Raw genomic sequence first — 11,571 nt, 5'->3', positions numbered from 1 at the left:
GAATGGCATTATACGGCGTCGCGGTGTCGTGACATATCCGTGGGCGAGCTCGCGACGCGCGGCTGACGCCGCACCGCTCACAGCTCCTTGCTCAGAATGCGGTAATCTGGCCTGCGCACCTCGCCGTCCTCGCCGACGTCCTCCCAGCCCTCCTCGTCATCCGCCATGCGGGTCGGGTCGATCTCGTCGGCGGTGTACCCTGCCTTGGTGTAGAAGTGGAGCGCGGTGGTGTTGGCTGCGGCGGGTGTGAGCGAGCGTCAGCGGCGAAGTGGGGGAGTGGGGGAGCCAGCGGCGCAGCGGCGCCGAGCTGTACCGACACCGACAACACTTACACGCCAAACACGTCAGCATGGCCTTTGCCATGCCGCGCCGTGCGCCGATGCCCTCAAGCTCGGCCATGAGCGCTGCGCCGAGGCCGAGGCCGCGTGCGTCGGGCGCGAGCTGGACCTCGTAGCTGGGGAGTCAGCCTCGCTCCGATGGGGCCGGACGTAAACATCCGCCACCCAATCCCCAACAAAACACACCAGTAGATGACCTCTGCGTCCTCTGCGCCGCACGTCTCCTCGGTGTCGAAGCGGAAGCTCGCAAAGCCGAGCAGCTCGTCGGCCAGCAGCTCGACGCGCGCCCGGCGCCCCGGCGTGGGCGGGAGCGCGCCCGGCATCGGCGGCGACGGGGTGCGCGTGAGGACGAGGTATCGCGCGTCCTTGTCGAACATCTCTGCGCGCTTCGACAGCGGCTCGTGCTCCATCGACGTGCCCGCCGCCAGGGGGGCCATGTTGGCGTCCAGCAGCGCGTACAGCGTGTCGCGTGCGCTTGGGGACAGCTGCGCGGCAGTGTACAGCGCTAGTTGGGCGCTCGGGAGCGGGCGGGGCAGGTGCGGCGCGAGGGTTGTTGGTGATGCCTAGTTGGGTTAGCAACGACGTGGCGGAAGGGGGCAGATGCACGCACGCTGCACGCGGAGCGGACTCGTGGAGTGGCCATCGTGGTGTTGTTGTCAGTGCAAGAGCGATGCTGACGAAGTCTTTGGGGGCGAAGAGATGGTCCAGTGGCCGGCCGGCCAGCCAGCCAGTGGCCAGCCAGTGGCCACCTCCACCCACGACGCTGTTTCGGCCTTGGGCGGTGGTAACAGGCCACCGGCGACTTGTCGTCTCGTAACACACACCCCGATCAAGCTAATTTACAAGTCGTGGACACCGCAGACCGCACACCGCACCCCCACCACACACACACCCCGCAACTCCAAAGTAACCAATACATGTCTACCTGCAGCAATGTGACACGCGCGACGGCCAGCCTGCTCCCGACGTGTCACCGTTGCATGGGCGAGGGGGGCGCGGGTCGCGCAGTCGCGAGCGCAAATATAACGCGCTCGCGACGAGAAGGGGGTGGGGTGGGTTGGGGGGAGGTATTAATTACGAGCCTAGCCTACACATGCGCCTAGTACCGGTACGTTGCGGCCTGGGCGTATGGCCCCTCGCCCGCTGTTGGGCGGCCGCTCAGCTGGAAGTCGGACGTGGCGAGCGGGTCAGACCAGCCGGCCTGGCCGGGCGCGGTGGCAGGGTGCTGCTGCACGTGAGGAGGCGACGAACCGCGCTGCACATCGGCGTAGCCGTGCGCCTGCTGGTCCTGCGAAGGGTACTCGTAATTGTAGTTGGCAGCAGTACCAGGCTGAGGAGGGTAGCCAGTGGCCGCCACCTCAGGAGGGTAGCCACCGTAGCCGTCGTTGGCGTAGTATCCGCCGTCGTGAGCAGGGTGAGGGTTGCCGTACTGGTCGTACACAGGGTATCCGGTCGCAGCGTGACCCGAGCCGGCAGTAAAGTCGTGCTCGGGCACACCAGCGGTGAGGTTGTTCTCGTGGTCGAGGTCGGCGACAAACTGCTGACGCTGGCGGTCGGCCGACGCGTTCGAAGCCGAGCGGTGAAGCGTCTTCTCGAGGAAGTCGTCGCCAAGCTCACGGTTGTCGGGCGAAAAGTCGATGGGCTGCATGCGCGAGTCAAAGCGCTTGGACGGGCGGAGCTTCCACTTGCGAATAGCCGTCCAGATGATGGCAGCCAGACCCACAACCGAAGCAGCAACGACAATACCGATAATGGCGCCCTTGGACAGGCCACCAGACGACGACTTGTCGGCAGCAGCCGAGCCCGAAGCCGAAGACGAGGGCTTGGCCGTTGGGTGAACAATCGAAGGCGAGAGGATGGACAGCGTGCCGGCCGAGCTCGAGCTCGACGACGCCGTCGTCGAGTCCTTTGTCGTGATCGTAGTCGGGTCAGTGGGGGTAGCAGCCGTGGTAGCTAGAGGAAGCAGGTCAGCAAGCACACACGCGGTGGCAAGGCGCAAGGCACGCGGGACGCCCGCAAGAATCATTTACGCACTGGGAGCGGCAGCGCTCGTGGTCGGGGCGGCCGAAGAGGGCGAGGGGTCGTTTGACGCAGGAACGCCCGAGCTGGGCACCGACGTCGTGGGCGGGGCAGCGGCCGAGGTCGTCGGCGCAGCAGTGGTAGGTGCAGCAGCGCTAGTGGTAGGCGCAGGAGGCGTGGTCGTCGGCGCCGCGGCCGTCGTAGTAACCGCCGGCGCGGACGTCGTCGGCGTGTCCGAGACGGCGACGCCGCTGCCACTGCCAGAAGACTGGGCTAGGTTGCCATTACCCGATTGCGACTCGGTGATGGTGAGCTGGCGGCGGTAGTGGTGGCGCCTGTGAGGTGCTGCCGACTGTGCCGCCAGGGCGAGGGGGAGGATGAGCACGGCGGCGGGGGCGATGCGCATTGTGCGAGAAGGGAGGGAGTCGAGGCGAGGGGGTGTTGTGAGAGCGGTCGTTGTTGGTGTGTGTCGAACGAGTGTGGGATGCGCAAGAGGTGCTTTGTGCGTGCGTGCGTGGCCTTGTCTCTTGGACACAGGACAATAGTAGTCGAGCTGCGAACGAGCGAGCGAGCGAGTGTTGCAAAAGTGCGAAGGGAGGGAGGGGACGTCTGTCGGAGAGAACAAGGAGGGTTGGGACAATGAGCGACTGGCCAGCCGTCGGACGTTGTCGTGGGTGAGAGAGGGTGTCGGGGGTGGGCGGTGCCGAGTGGTACTGCGTGGGTGGTGAGGGGGTTGTTGCACGAAGTGGCTCGAGCAGAGGAGAGACTGGAAGAGAGACTGGAAGAGAGAGACTGAGACGAGGGTTGTGCTGCAAAGGTTGGCTGATGGCGCGTGCGTGCGTGCAGTGACCCACTTGGCATGCAGCCCAAAGACGCACCACTACCACGCCATTCATTCCCGGGGCAGACGGAAGGGGGGTCTCGACCACTATGCTAGGGTTTGAGGGGCCATGCCAGGCCATGCATGGGGTCCTCGCCTCGCTGCTCCTAGCCGCATCACGCAACAAAGAACAATACAACCCGCGCCGCCGCGCGCACCCCTCCGCCTCGTAGCTCCCTCCCGTACGGCAAGAGAGAGGGTTCGCGCGTCCAAAGTGAACCCTGGAGCCCACCCCACCCGTGGCGTCGCGTCGGGCACCAAAGCGGCGGCGCGGCGCGGCGGGCACCCCTAGCCAGACAGCCAGGCGAGATTTGCGGCGGCGGCGGCGGCGGCCAAGGCCTGGCCACTGCAACCTGTTGCTGCATGCACCCCAATTGACGGGGCACTCGTTCTTCAATGCACATGCATGACGTTGGCCGCATTCATTCATGTGCATGCTCGTCGACTGCGAGGTAGAGACGGCGGCGCGCGACGCGCCAAGACTGACTGCTCACCCATCGGTATTAGATCAGGCACTTGACGAAGCACGCTTAATTCGCGTCGTCGCGCGCCGTCACCCCACCCAGCTACGCAGCCAGCCGGGCGGCCAGGGGTACCGCGGCTACTACTGACACTGCCAAAATGACGTTTGTGCCTTGTCATGATGTGGCAGTCGATTGGTGGCGGATTCCTTGGTCGCACAACGCAACGAGCATTGGAGAGCGAGATGCCTTGCGAGCTTGCGTGCGGGTGGATAGGCACGATGTGTGTGTGTGTGTGTGTGTGGCGGACATACATGCATCGCAGTTGCATTGTGGCGGACAATACCGCTCGCCATCGCTGATCACGCCGTCTTCGCTATTGTCCACCTCGCCGTCGTTGTCGTCGACGTCGACCACACTGCCCCAGTAGCAAGTATAAGAACACTGACACTGTCGACGCCCATTAACCAACCTGACACCTCACCACTCACCACTCGCAACACACCACCACCCACCGTCACCATGACCCCAGCCCCGCCACCCCACCTCCGCCCCTTCGCGGCGGCGCAGCGCCCCTCCTCGGTCGCCTTCATCGGCCTGAACGCTCTCCGCGCGCTGAGCATAATCGCCATGCTGCTCGTCTTCATCAGCAACGTCGTCACGATCGTTGAGTGGGTGATACTCACCTCGCCAGGCTACGCTGACTCCGCAGCGACGTCAATGCCATGAAGGCCGCCAAGCACACAAACGAGGTCACCTCTACCGTGTCGACCACGAGCAGCACGATGCACTCGCGCGCGGCGGTGTTCAACTCGACCGTCGCGACTTCGTTGAACAATACCTGGACATGCAACTACATGCAGCACTCGACCATCCCGTCGCAGACCGGTGGCCCCTTCTGGTCCATCCTCAACCGCGTCTTTATCCGTGAGTGGCAGAAACTCGACGCTTGCTAACGCAGCAGTCTGCGAAACCCTGGTCCTCCTGCTGTCTGAGGTCGGCTTTCCCAAGACCCTCTTCGACATCTACATCCCCATGCTGAGCAAGTCGTACGGCCTTGGGTGTCTCGGCGTGCTCCAGGCTTTGTAAGTGCTGCCCCTCGCACCGTTCACTAACCCCAGCCTCGCCGCGTCAGTCCTCTCACACTACGCCAATCTCTTCCCCCAGGTCGCCAGCTGGATGCTCTTCATCATGGGCTGCCTTAACATCCTCGTTGTGGGTACCAGAGCCTCTCCACCAGCTAACCCACCAGGGCATCTTCCTCCGTGAGAAGGCGCGTGCGCAGCGTTCGCTCTTCAAGTGGGAGAACTATGCCAACCTGTGAGTGGCGACTCTCCCCGCACCAACTGACAGCCAGTACACCCCAGACCAAGGTCGCTGCCGGCGCGTGGGACGTGTACAACGGCATGAAGGAGCCCTCCCCGACGCCGAGTCATGCCGAGAAGGCCGGCGACGCGGGCGAGGAGCCATACGTCCCCGGCTCGCGGTTCGGCGGGTTCGCCTTTGGTGCCCAGAAGGCCTGGCGTAACAGCTTGAAGACGCTCAAGATTAGTCGTCCCCTCGAGACGCTTCCAAGTGGGTGCAGCGGGGTGGGCGTGCATAGCTAACCTTCCAGAGCACCACTTGTAACTGCGCGCGCGGTCCAACAATAGAGTTAGTTGCATGCACGTTGACCGTGGCATGTTGTGTAGTGTATGCATTGTCTCTGCGCAGGCATTGACTGTTTGTTGGCTGGCCGCCGACTGCCCACCTTTGCTGGCTGCATGCTGCGACGGCTTATAGTCTCAAACGACTTGTATGAGACGCAACATGTGCCGCGAGCACAAGGGATGAAGATACCTCTTTGGCTGAGAAGTGCATGTCTCAGAAAAGTATCGGACCGGGGTTCGATCCGTCGTGGCGACGGCGGATTCGGGCCCTCCACAGCCAGCGGTTACATTTGTAGTTCATCTCCATTACAAGGGATCAAAAGAGGGCATTACAAAAATCCATAAGGATAAGCCGCCAACGGGTCTAAGGGGCAGGCCGGGATCAGCCCACAGGTCTAATAGCAGCACAAAAGATCAAGCACCCAATAACAAAAAACAAATCCCACAATCCATAGAAAGTAACCATTTTTTGTATTAGGGCACTGGCTACTGGGTGCTTTGCGTCACCACCCACACACCGATAACAGAATTTTGTTGTCACCTCCACTTCGACTGCTCGCTCCCACCCACCACCACACGACACCACCATGCGCCCGCCCCGCCGCGTCCCATGGGCCTCCAAGGCCGAGCTGGCCGAGCTGTACGACCTCATCTTCTCCCCGGCCGCGACAGACGAGACGAGGCAGGCCGCCCTGTCCCGCATGGCAGTCTACATCTCGTCGCCGAGCTGCCCGGCCTTCCTGCACCTCCTGCACACGCTCGTCGGCGCCCTGGCGTTGCCGTACCCCGCGGCGTCGGCACACGACGCCGGCGTGCTCCGCATGACCTACGCCATGGCTGTTGTGCGCTTCGTCAATGGCATGGTGGACCCGTTACAAACTGGTGTGTGCTGATGTGATTGTAGTCTTGTTCCAGCTCACACTCCTGCCCAGGCCCCTATGCCCGCCCAATATCGCACCTCGCGGCGTCGCTCGGGCTGCCGCCGTCGCTCGTCGCCCTGCGCCACCGCGCAACGCACGAGGACCTGCCCCCGCTCCCGCTGCTCCGGAGGGCAATGGAGCAGGCGGTCGACTACCTGCACCGCAACTCGTTCCTGCCGTTGCTGTCGAGCTCGGCGTCGAGCTCTGGTGGTAGGTGGGACCGACGTGCGCGCGCCGAGGGGCTCGTGAGCCGCTGGAAGAAGGTCGTCAAGGCCCGCGTGCGCGCGCGCGAGGTCGGCATGGCGAACGAGAGCGGACAGGCGCTGGGCCGGCTCAAGCGGGAAGTGGAGGGCGCCGATGTCGAGGAGCTTGTCGAGGCCGTCGTGCGCGTCGGCCTTGTGCCCGTGGCGCGGAAGTGAGTTGTGGGGTGGAAGCTGTGCTGACGACAGAAAACGCCCAAGCAAGAGCGCGACGGCACCCCCGCAGGAAAGCTTGCTCGTCTGGACGCCATTGCTGTCCCAACTCGCCGAGTTGCACACGTCCGCCGTGGTCGCGTCACAGCTGTCCGAGCAGCTGGTGTCGGCCATTCTGGAGACCGCGCCCCGCCACGCCCCGCCAGCAGAGACGGCCGACGACGCCGCCGAGCAGCGCAAGGAGGTGGCCTCGTACCGCTGGACGCTGGCCACGTGGCTGTTCACGCTGTGGAGTGGGCGCGTCGACGCGCTGCAGGTGACGGACGACGACAAGACCGAAGCGGTGCGCCAGCTGGCGCGTGAACTGTTCCACGACGATGAGGTGCTGCGACGGATCTACGCCACGGTCGCCGAGACGACTGACGCGGCGCCAAGCCTCGACAGCCTCGCCGAGCTCCTACCTGCGCCTGCGGCAGCAGGGGACGAGGACGAGGACGACTCGGATGCCGAGCTCGACGGGCTCGAGGTGAATGACGGCGACGAGCCAGAGCAGCTTGACGTCAGCGTCGAGGCCAGCCTTGAGGCGATGGAGGCCAACGTGCGATCCCTGGAGCGCAAGGTGAGTGGCGGCCCCCGTGTGTGTGCCACAGCTGACACCGGAGTACAGCTCGCTTCCCGGCGCCCAGAAGCCGAGTCTGGGGCCACTGGCGGTGACAACCCCGCGGCGGCAGAACTTGCGCCTGGCTGGCGGCGCGTAGAGGGGTGGAAGGCGTGCCCTATTGGAGTGTGGGCGTAGTGGATCTAGGCTGCGCAGGGGCTTGAGCCGCTGGCAGGATACATGCATTCACTGCGCTGTGTTGAATTTGTGGCCACCAAATGCCGCTGTCATGACTGACATGTGAATGAATGGACGCCGCTGTGCCGGCTGGCGGCTCGCCCTGGATTGTCATGTGCACGAGCAGGCGGCGGCGCGGCGCTGTCAGCCAGCCAGCCAGCCAGCGGCCGGCGGGCTCTCGTAAAGATATCTGCGGCATTGGCGCGCGTTGTTGGCCGCCGCCGCAATCTGTTCTACCGTAGCTTGCTCGAATCAATGTGACCAGCGTGCGGCATGCGGCTCTACAGCGGCAGGCGGCGCACACGACTTGGCCCAGATGCATTGCAGCAGCAGCAGCTTGCAGAGCCGACCGCCGCTCGTCTGTATCCGAGACAATCAAGCTCTCCTTAGTGCCTGGCGCCGCGCAGCGTATTCAGTTGCCAGTCTGTCCTGTCATTTGCAGATCGCCCCTTGCTCGCCCAGGCCACGACTCCTGGCGGAAATAGGAAAGGGACAGGTAACCGGACGCCGACGGCAGACAGCAGCAACGACTGCAAGCGATCACGAACAGCAGATCGATGCATGCTGCACTCTCTCATCAACCCACACGCCCACCCCATGCGCCTCTCGCACACCCGCACGCGCTCGCGCGCCGACTCGGCCTCGGGGTCACGACGGCAGCGCGGCGAGAGCGTGTCGTCTGGCAGTGCCGCTACTGCTGCGGGGGTCTACGCCGCCCTCGTGGACAGCAACGACGACGACGAGCCAGCGCCGAGTTCCTCTTCGTCCAAGCCGAAAGCCCGCGCCATGTCGCCCATCGCGCGCAAGGTACATGCGCGCCGCGTGTCGTCTTCGACATCTCGCCGCTTCCTCACGACGCCGAAGCGCGGAGCGACGACGACACCGCAGTCACCCCCGGCCTGGGTCCCGCCTTTTGCTCGGCGGCTGCTCCGCCCCGCCCGCCCACGGCGGCTACTCCTCCTCCTCGTCGTGGTGGCCACGCTCCTCCTCCTCCACTGGCTCGGCGACGACGGGCTCCTCGACCACGTGAGCACGCAGCCCTTCCGCTGGCTTGCGCCGCCTGAGCCGCCGTGCAGGTTCGTGTCGCCCGTCGAAGCGTACTTTGCCGACCTGGCGCGCCTGCGAGGGATCTACGGCAACGCGTCGGCGACAACGACAACAGCTGGCGCGGAGGCGCTGCGCTCCGCGGCGGCGGCACAGCACAAGCACTCGCACCACGTCTTCTCGAGTACCGGCCACATGGTGGTGTCGAAGGACGAGTCGGCGCCGCACCCGATCCCCTTGCTGCTGGCGCTCGGCGAGCGGCGGTGGGAGGAGCTGCTTGCGCGCCAGAGCCGCACGCTCGCCGAAGCGACGATGGAGTACGAGCGGCGGTACGGCCGCGTCCCGCCCAAGGGCTTCGACCTGTGGTGGGCGTTTGCGAGCGAGAACCAGCTCGTCCTGCCCGACGAGTACGACCGGATCAACCTCGACCTCGCGCCGTTCTGGGCCTTGCCGCGGAAAGAGGTCAGACGGAGGCTCGCGAAGGTCATGAAGATGAACGAGGTGTTTGTGCTGGAAATCAAGAATGGGCGCGTGCGGCCCCGCATCGAGGACAAGGGCGGTCTGGCTTGGGAAGGGACGTGGCCACGGGCCAAGGCAGCGGTGAAGTGAGTTGACGCGGAAGGGTGGGAGGCAAGCTGACACCTTCTCTCTCTCCAGACTCGTTCGATCCTTCGCCCACCACCTCCCAGACCTCAATGCCACATTTTCCATCTTTGACCAGCCACAGATCTATCTCTCATGGGGACGCCGCTCGTCCCTCGCCTCGCTCGGACTCAAGGGGCAGCGTGAGTTCTTTCTTTGATCTGCGCCACGCCGCTCACACCCCCCACAGACACGTCCCTCCTCGACGAGGAAGACAACGGCAATGTCGAGCTCGGACGATCGTGCCCGCCCGACTCGGCGCTGCGCACAAACCCAACAGGGTACGAGGGCAAGTCGTTCATCTACAACAGCCTCGAGGCCGGAGACTTTTGCCACAACCCCTACATTGTGCCGCTGCACGGGCTCACGCTCGAGGCCCACACGCCCGAGTCGCACCCGCGGCCGCACTCGCAGCTCCTTCCACTGTTCAGCCTGGCCAAGACGAGCATCAACTCGGACATTCTCGTCACCCCGCTCGACCAGTTCGCCGACCGCACGGGCCGCGATCCCGTATGGGAGAAAAAGTCGGACGCGCGTCTCGTGTGGCGCGGATCACCAACGGGCATGGCAGAGATGACTCGCGACGTGCCGTGGCGCCAGTCCCACCGCGTCCGGCTTCACCACTTTGCAAACAACCACTCGTTGGGGTTGACGAGCTTCATGGTGCCAGACCTCGGGCATGGGCACGAGCAAGAGCACGCACATGCCAACGGGCACTACGGCCAGTTGAGGCAGAATGTGCCGCCGCTGGGATACAGGACTGAGAATGGCTCGGCGTGGGGGGTAGGCAACTACTTCTTTGACATGGCGCTTGCCGGACAGCCGATCCAGTGCGACGAGGACGACGGAACCTGCGACGACATGGAGCGTGAGATTAAATTCGCGCGGTTCCAGCGGTCGACCGTCATGAACAAGCACAAGTTCTTGCTCGACATTGACGGTAATGGCTGGAGTGGGCGCTTCAGGCGCCTCATGAGCACAAACTCGGTCGTCATCAAAAGTGGCATCTTCACAGAGTGGTTTCAGCCGCATCTCATTCCGTACGTGGACGACATGCCTGACGCGCTGACATTCCCAGCTGGTTCATGTACATTCCTTCAAAGCTCGACTTTTCCGATCTCACCGATATCCTCGCCTTCTTCCGCGGCTCGCCAAAGCAGCCTGACCTCATGTTTGACGGCACGGCCAAGGCGCTCGCCCACAACGGCAAGTGCTTTGTTGAGCGCATGTTCCGCCTCGAAGATCTGCAGGCGTACATGTTCCGCTTGTTCCTCGAGTACGCACGGATTGTGGCCGACGACGACGAGGACATGGACTTTCACTACGACCCGCTGCTACACGATCCTGTGGACCAGGATGTGTCGGGCGAGAATGGCGACGACGAGGACGACGAGGCGGAGCGGGTCGACCGCGTGCCATTCCTTGGCGCCGAGGACGTGCTCGGCGGTGGGGAGGCACCCCCTCGCACCACTGCCACAAGCGAACAGCATCACACTGCGCCGTCACGCACCCCGAGGCCGCTCGGCGGCCAGAATGGGAAGGTGACAACCACAGGCCCAAACACGCCCCCTGGTGAGGGAGCAAGACGGGGACCGGAAAGTTCGGCGGGGTCGGTGCGGCTGCCCACTACTACAGCTGCAGACGCCGAAGCCACGACCGACCCCGAAGGCGACCACATTATACCATTTGATCAAGCCATGGCTGAGCTCGAGCAGCCCCCATCACACGCATCAGCATCAGCATCAGCACTAGCACACGACCCGACTACTGCATCGGCACAGAGACGGCCACAAGTCACGGACAGTGACGACGCCGAAGAAGATGACGACTTTATGTAACTCTTTCAGGAACGAAGCCAGGGGGTCTCATGTTAGAGATCGCGCGGCTGCCTGGGCTCCAAGGCTCTTGTCTGCCCACAGTGCTGCCTGTCTGGTCCCTGGCCCTGCATCTTGACACAGACTCCACCCATCTCACTCTCCCTTTTTGTTATTCTTGCCCATCCCCCCCCCGCAACAGGTTAGCTGCATTAGGACGACCGAGGCATTGTGTTGTAGAATACTAGATGGATCCGCCGCCTTGTTCGAAATCTTCTGCTTTGGGCTAGGGAAGCACAGGTGCGTCGTCGGGTCGGGCGGTCGGGTGGGCGGCGGCGGCAGCAGCAGCAGCAGCAGCAGCGGCGGCGACTGTGGACGACCTGCCTGCCTGCCTACCTGCCTACTTTGTAGTTTGACGCGTGAACGGCCAAAGGCGTCATGACGATCCCGCATGAGCGGGGCGTTTTCAAGCAAAGCCGCGTGAAAGACGAGCGAGGCAGTGGGCACTCGTGTGCAGCAGAGAGGCAGAGGAGAGATCGCGGACCGACCTGGGAGG

The 11,571-nt window shown here is 64.0% G+C and overlaps 5 protein-coding genes across 5 annotated transcripts; 3 read left to right on the top strand and 2 right to left on the bottom strand.

Annotated features, from left to right (window-relative positions):
• Positions 1–3: 3 nt before the first annotated feature.
• naa40 (N-alpha-acetyltransferase 40) lies at positions 4–993 on the bottom strand. Its single transcript, XM_062767607.1, has 4 exons — positions 949–993; positions 525–901; positions 333–454; positions 4–235 (listed from the first exon to the last, which is right to left on the bottom strand). Exons 1-4 carry the CDS (start codon positions 979–981, stop codon positions 78–80), a joined length of 690 nt encoding a protein of 229 aa, XP_062623591.1. The 5' UTR covers positions 982–993; the 3' UTR covers positions 4–77.
• Positions 994–1,306: 313 nt separating this feature from the next.
• LOC62_01G001132 (uncharacterized protein) lies at positions 1,307–3,161 on the bottom strand. The gene is made up of 2 exons (XM_062767606.1): positions 2,373–3,161; positions 1,307–2,291 (listed from the first exon to the last, which is right to left on the bottom strand). Exons 1-2 carry the CDS (start codon positions 2,761–2,763, stop codon positions 1,438–1,440), a joined length of 1,245 nt encoding a protein of 414 aa, XP_062623590.1. The 5' UTR covers positions 2,764–3,161; the 3' UTR covers positions 1,307–1,437.
• A 1,059-nt stretch (positions 3,162–4,220) lies between these two features.
• Positions 4,221–5,327, top strand: LOC62_01G001131 (uncharacterized protein; the record flags this gene model as incomplete). Its single annotated transcript, XM_062767605.1, has 7 exons — positions 4,221–4,369; positions 4,411–4,625; positions 4,663–4,783; positions 4,820–4,913; positions 4,951–5,018; positions 5,056–5,273; positions 5,314–5,327. 7 exons carry the CDS (start codon positions 4,221–4,223, stop codon positions 5,325–5,327), a joined length of 879 nt encoding a protein of 292 aa, XP_062623589.1.
• Positions 5,328–5,912: 585 nt separating this feature from the next.
• On the top strand, positions 5,913–7,589 carry LAS1. The gene is made up of 4 exons (XM_062767604.1): positions 5,913–6,229; positions 6,280–6,682; positions 6,717–7,299; positions 7,348–7,589. Exons 1-4 carry the CDS (start codon positions 5,935–5,937, stop codon positions 7,474–7,476), a joined length of 1,410 nt encoding a protein of 469 aa, XP_062623588.1. The 5' UTR covers positions 5,913–5,934; the 3' UTR covers positions 7,477–7,589.
• A 523-nt stretch (positions 7,590–8,112) lies between these two features.
• CXT1_7 (Beta-1,2-xylosyltransferase 1) lies at positions 8,113–11,270 on the top strand (the record flags this gene model as incomplete). The annotated part of the gene is made up of 4 exons (XM_062767603.1): positions 8,113–9,164; positions 9,217–9,344; positions 9,392–10,241; positions 10,280–11,270. 4 exons carry the CDS (start codon positions 8,113–8,115, stop codon positions 11,037–11,039), a joined length of 2,790 nt encoding a protein of 929 aa, XP_062623587.1. The 3' UTR covers positions 11,040–11,270.
• Between the last annotated feature and the right edge of the window lie 301 nt (positions 11,271–11,571).

This window comes from Vanrija pseudolonga, chromosome 1 (genome assembly GCF_020906515.1).
Source record: "Vanrija pseudolonga chromosome 1, complete sequence".
NCBI classification, from domain to species: Eukaryota; Fungi; Basidiomycota; class Tremellomycetes; order Trichosporonales; family Trichosporonaceae; genus Vanrija; species Vanrija pseudolonga.
The sequence above is the reverse complement of the archived record's forward strand: the minus strand, read 5'-3'. Positions and strand labels throughout refer to the sequence as shown.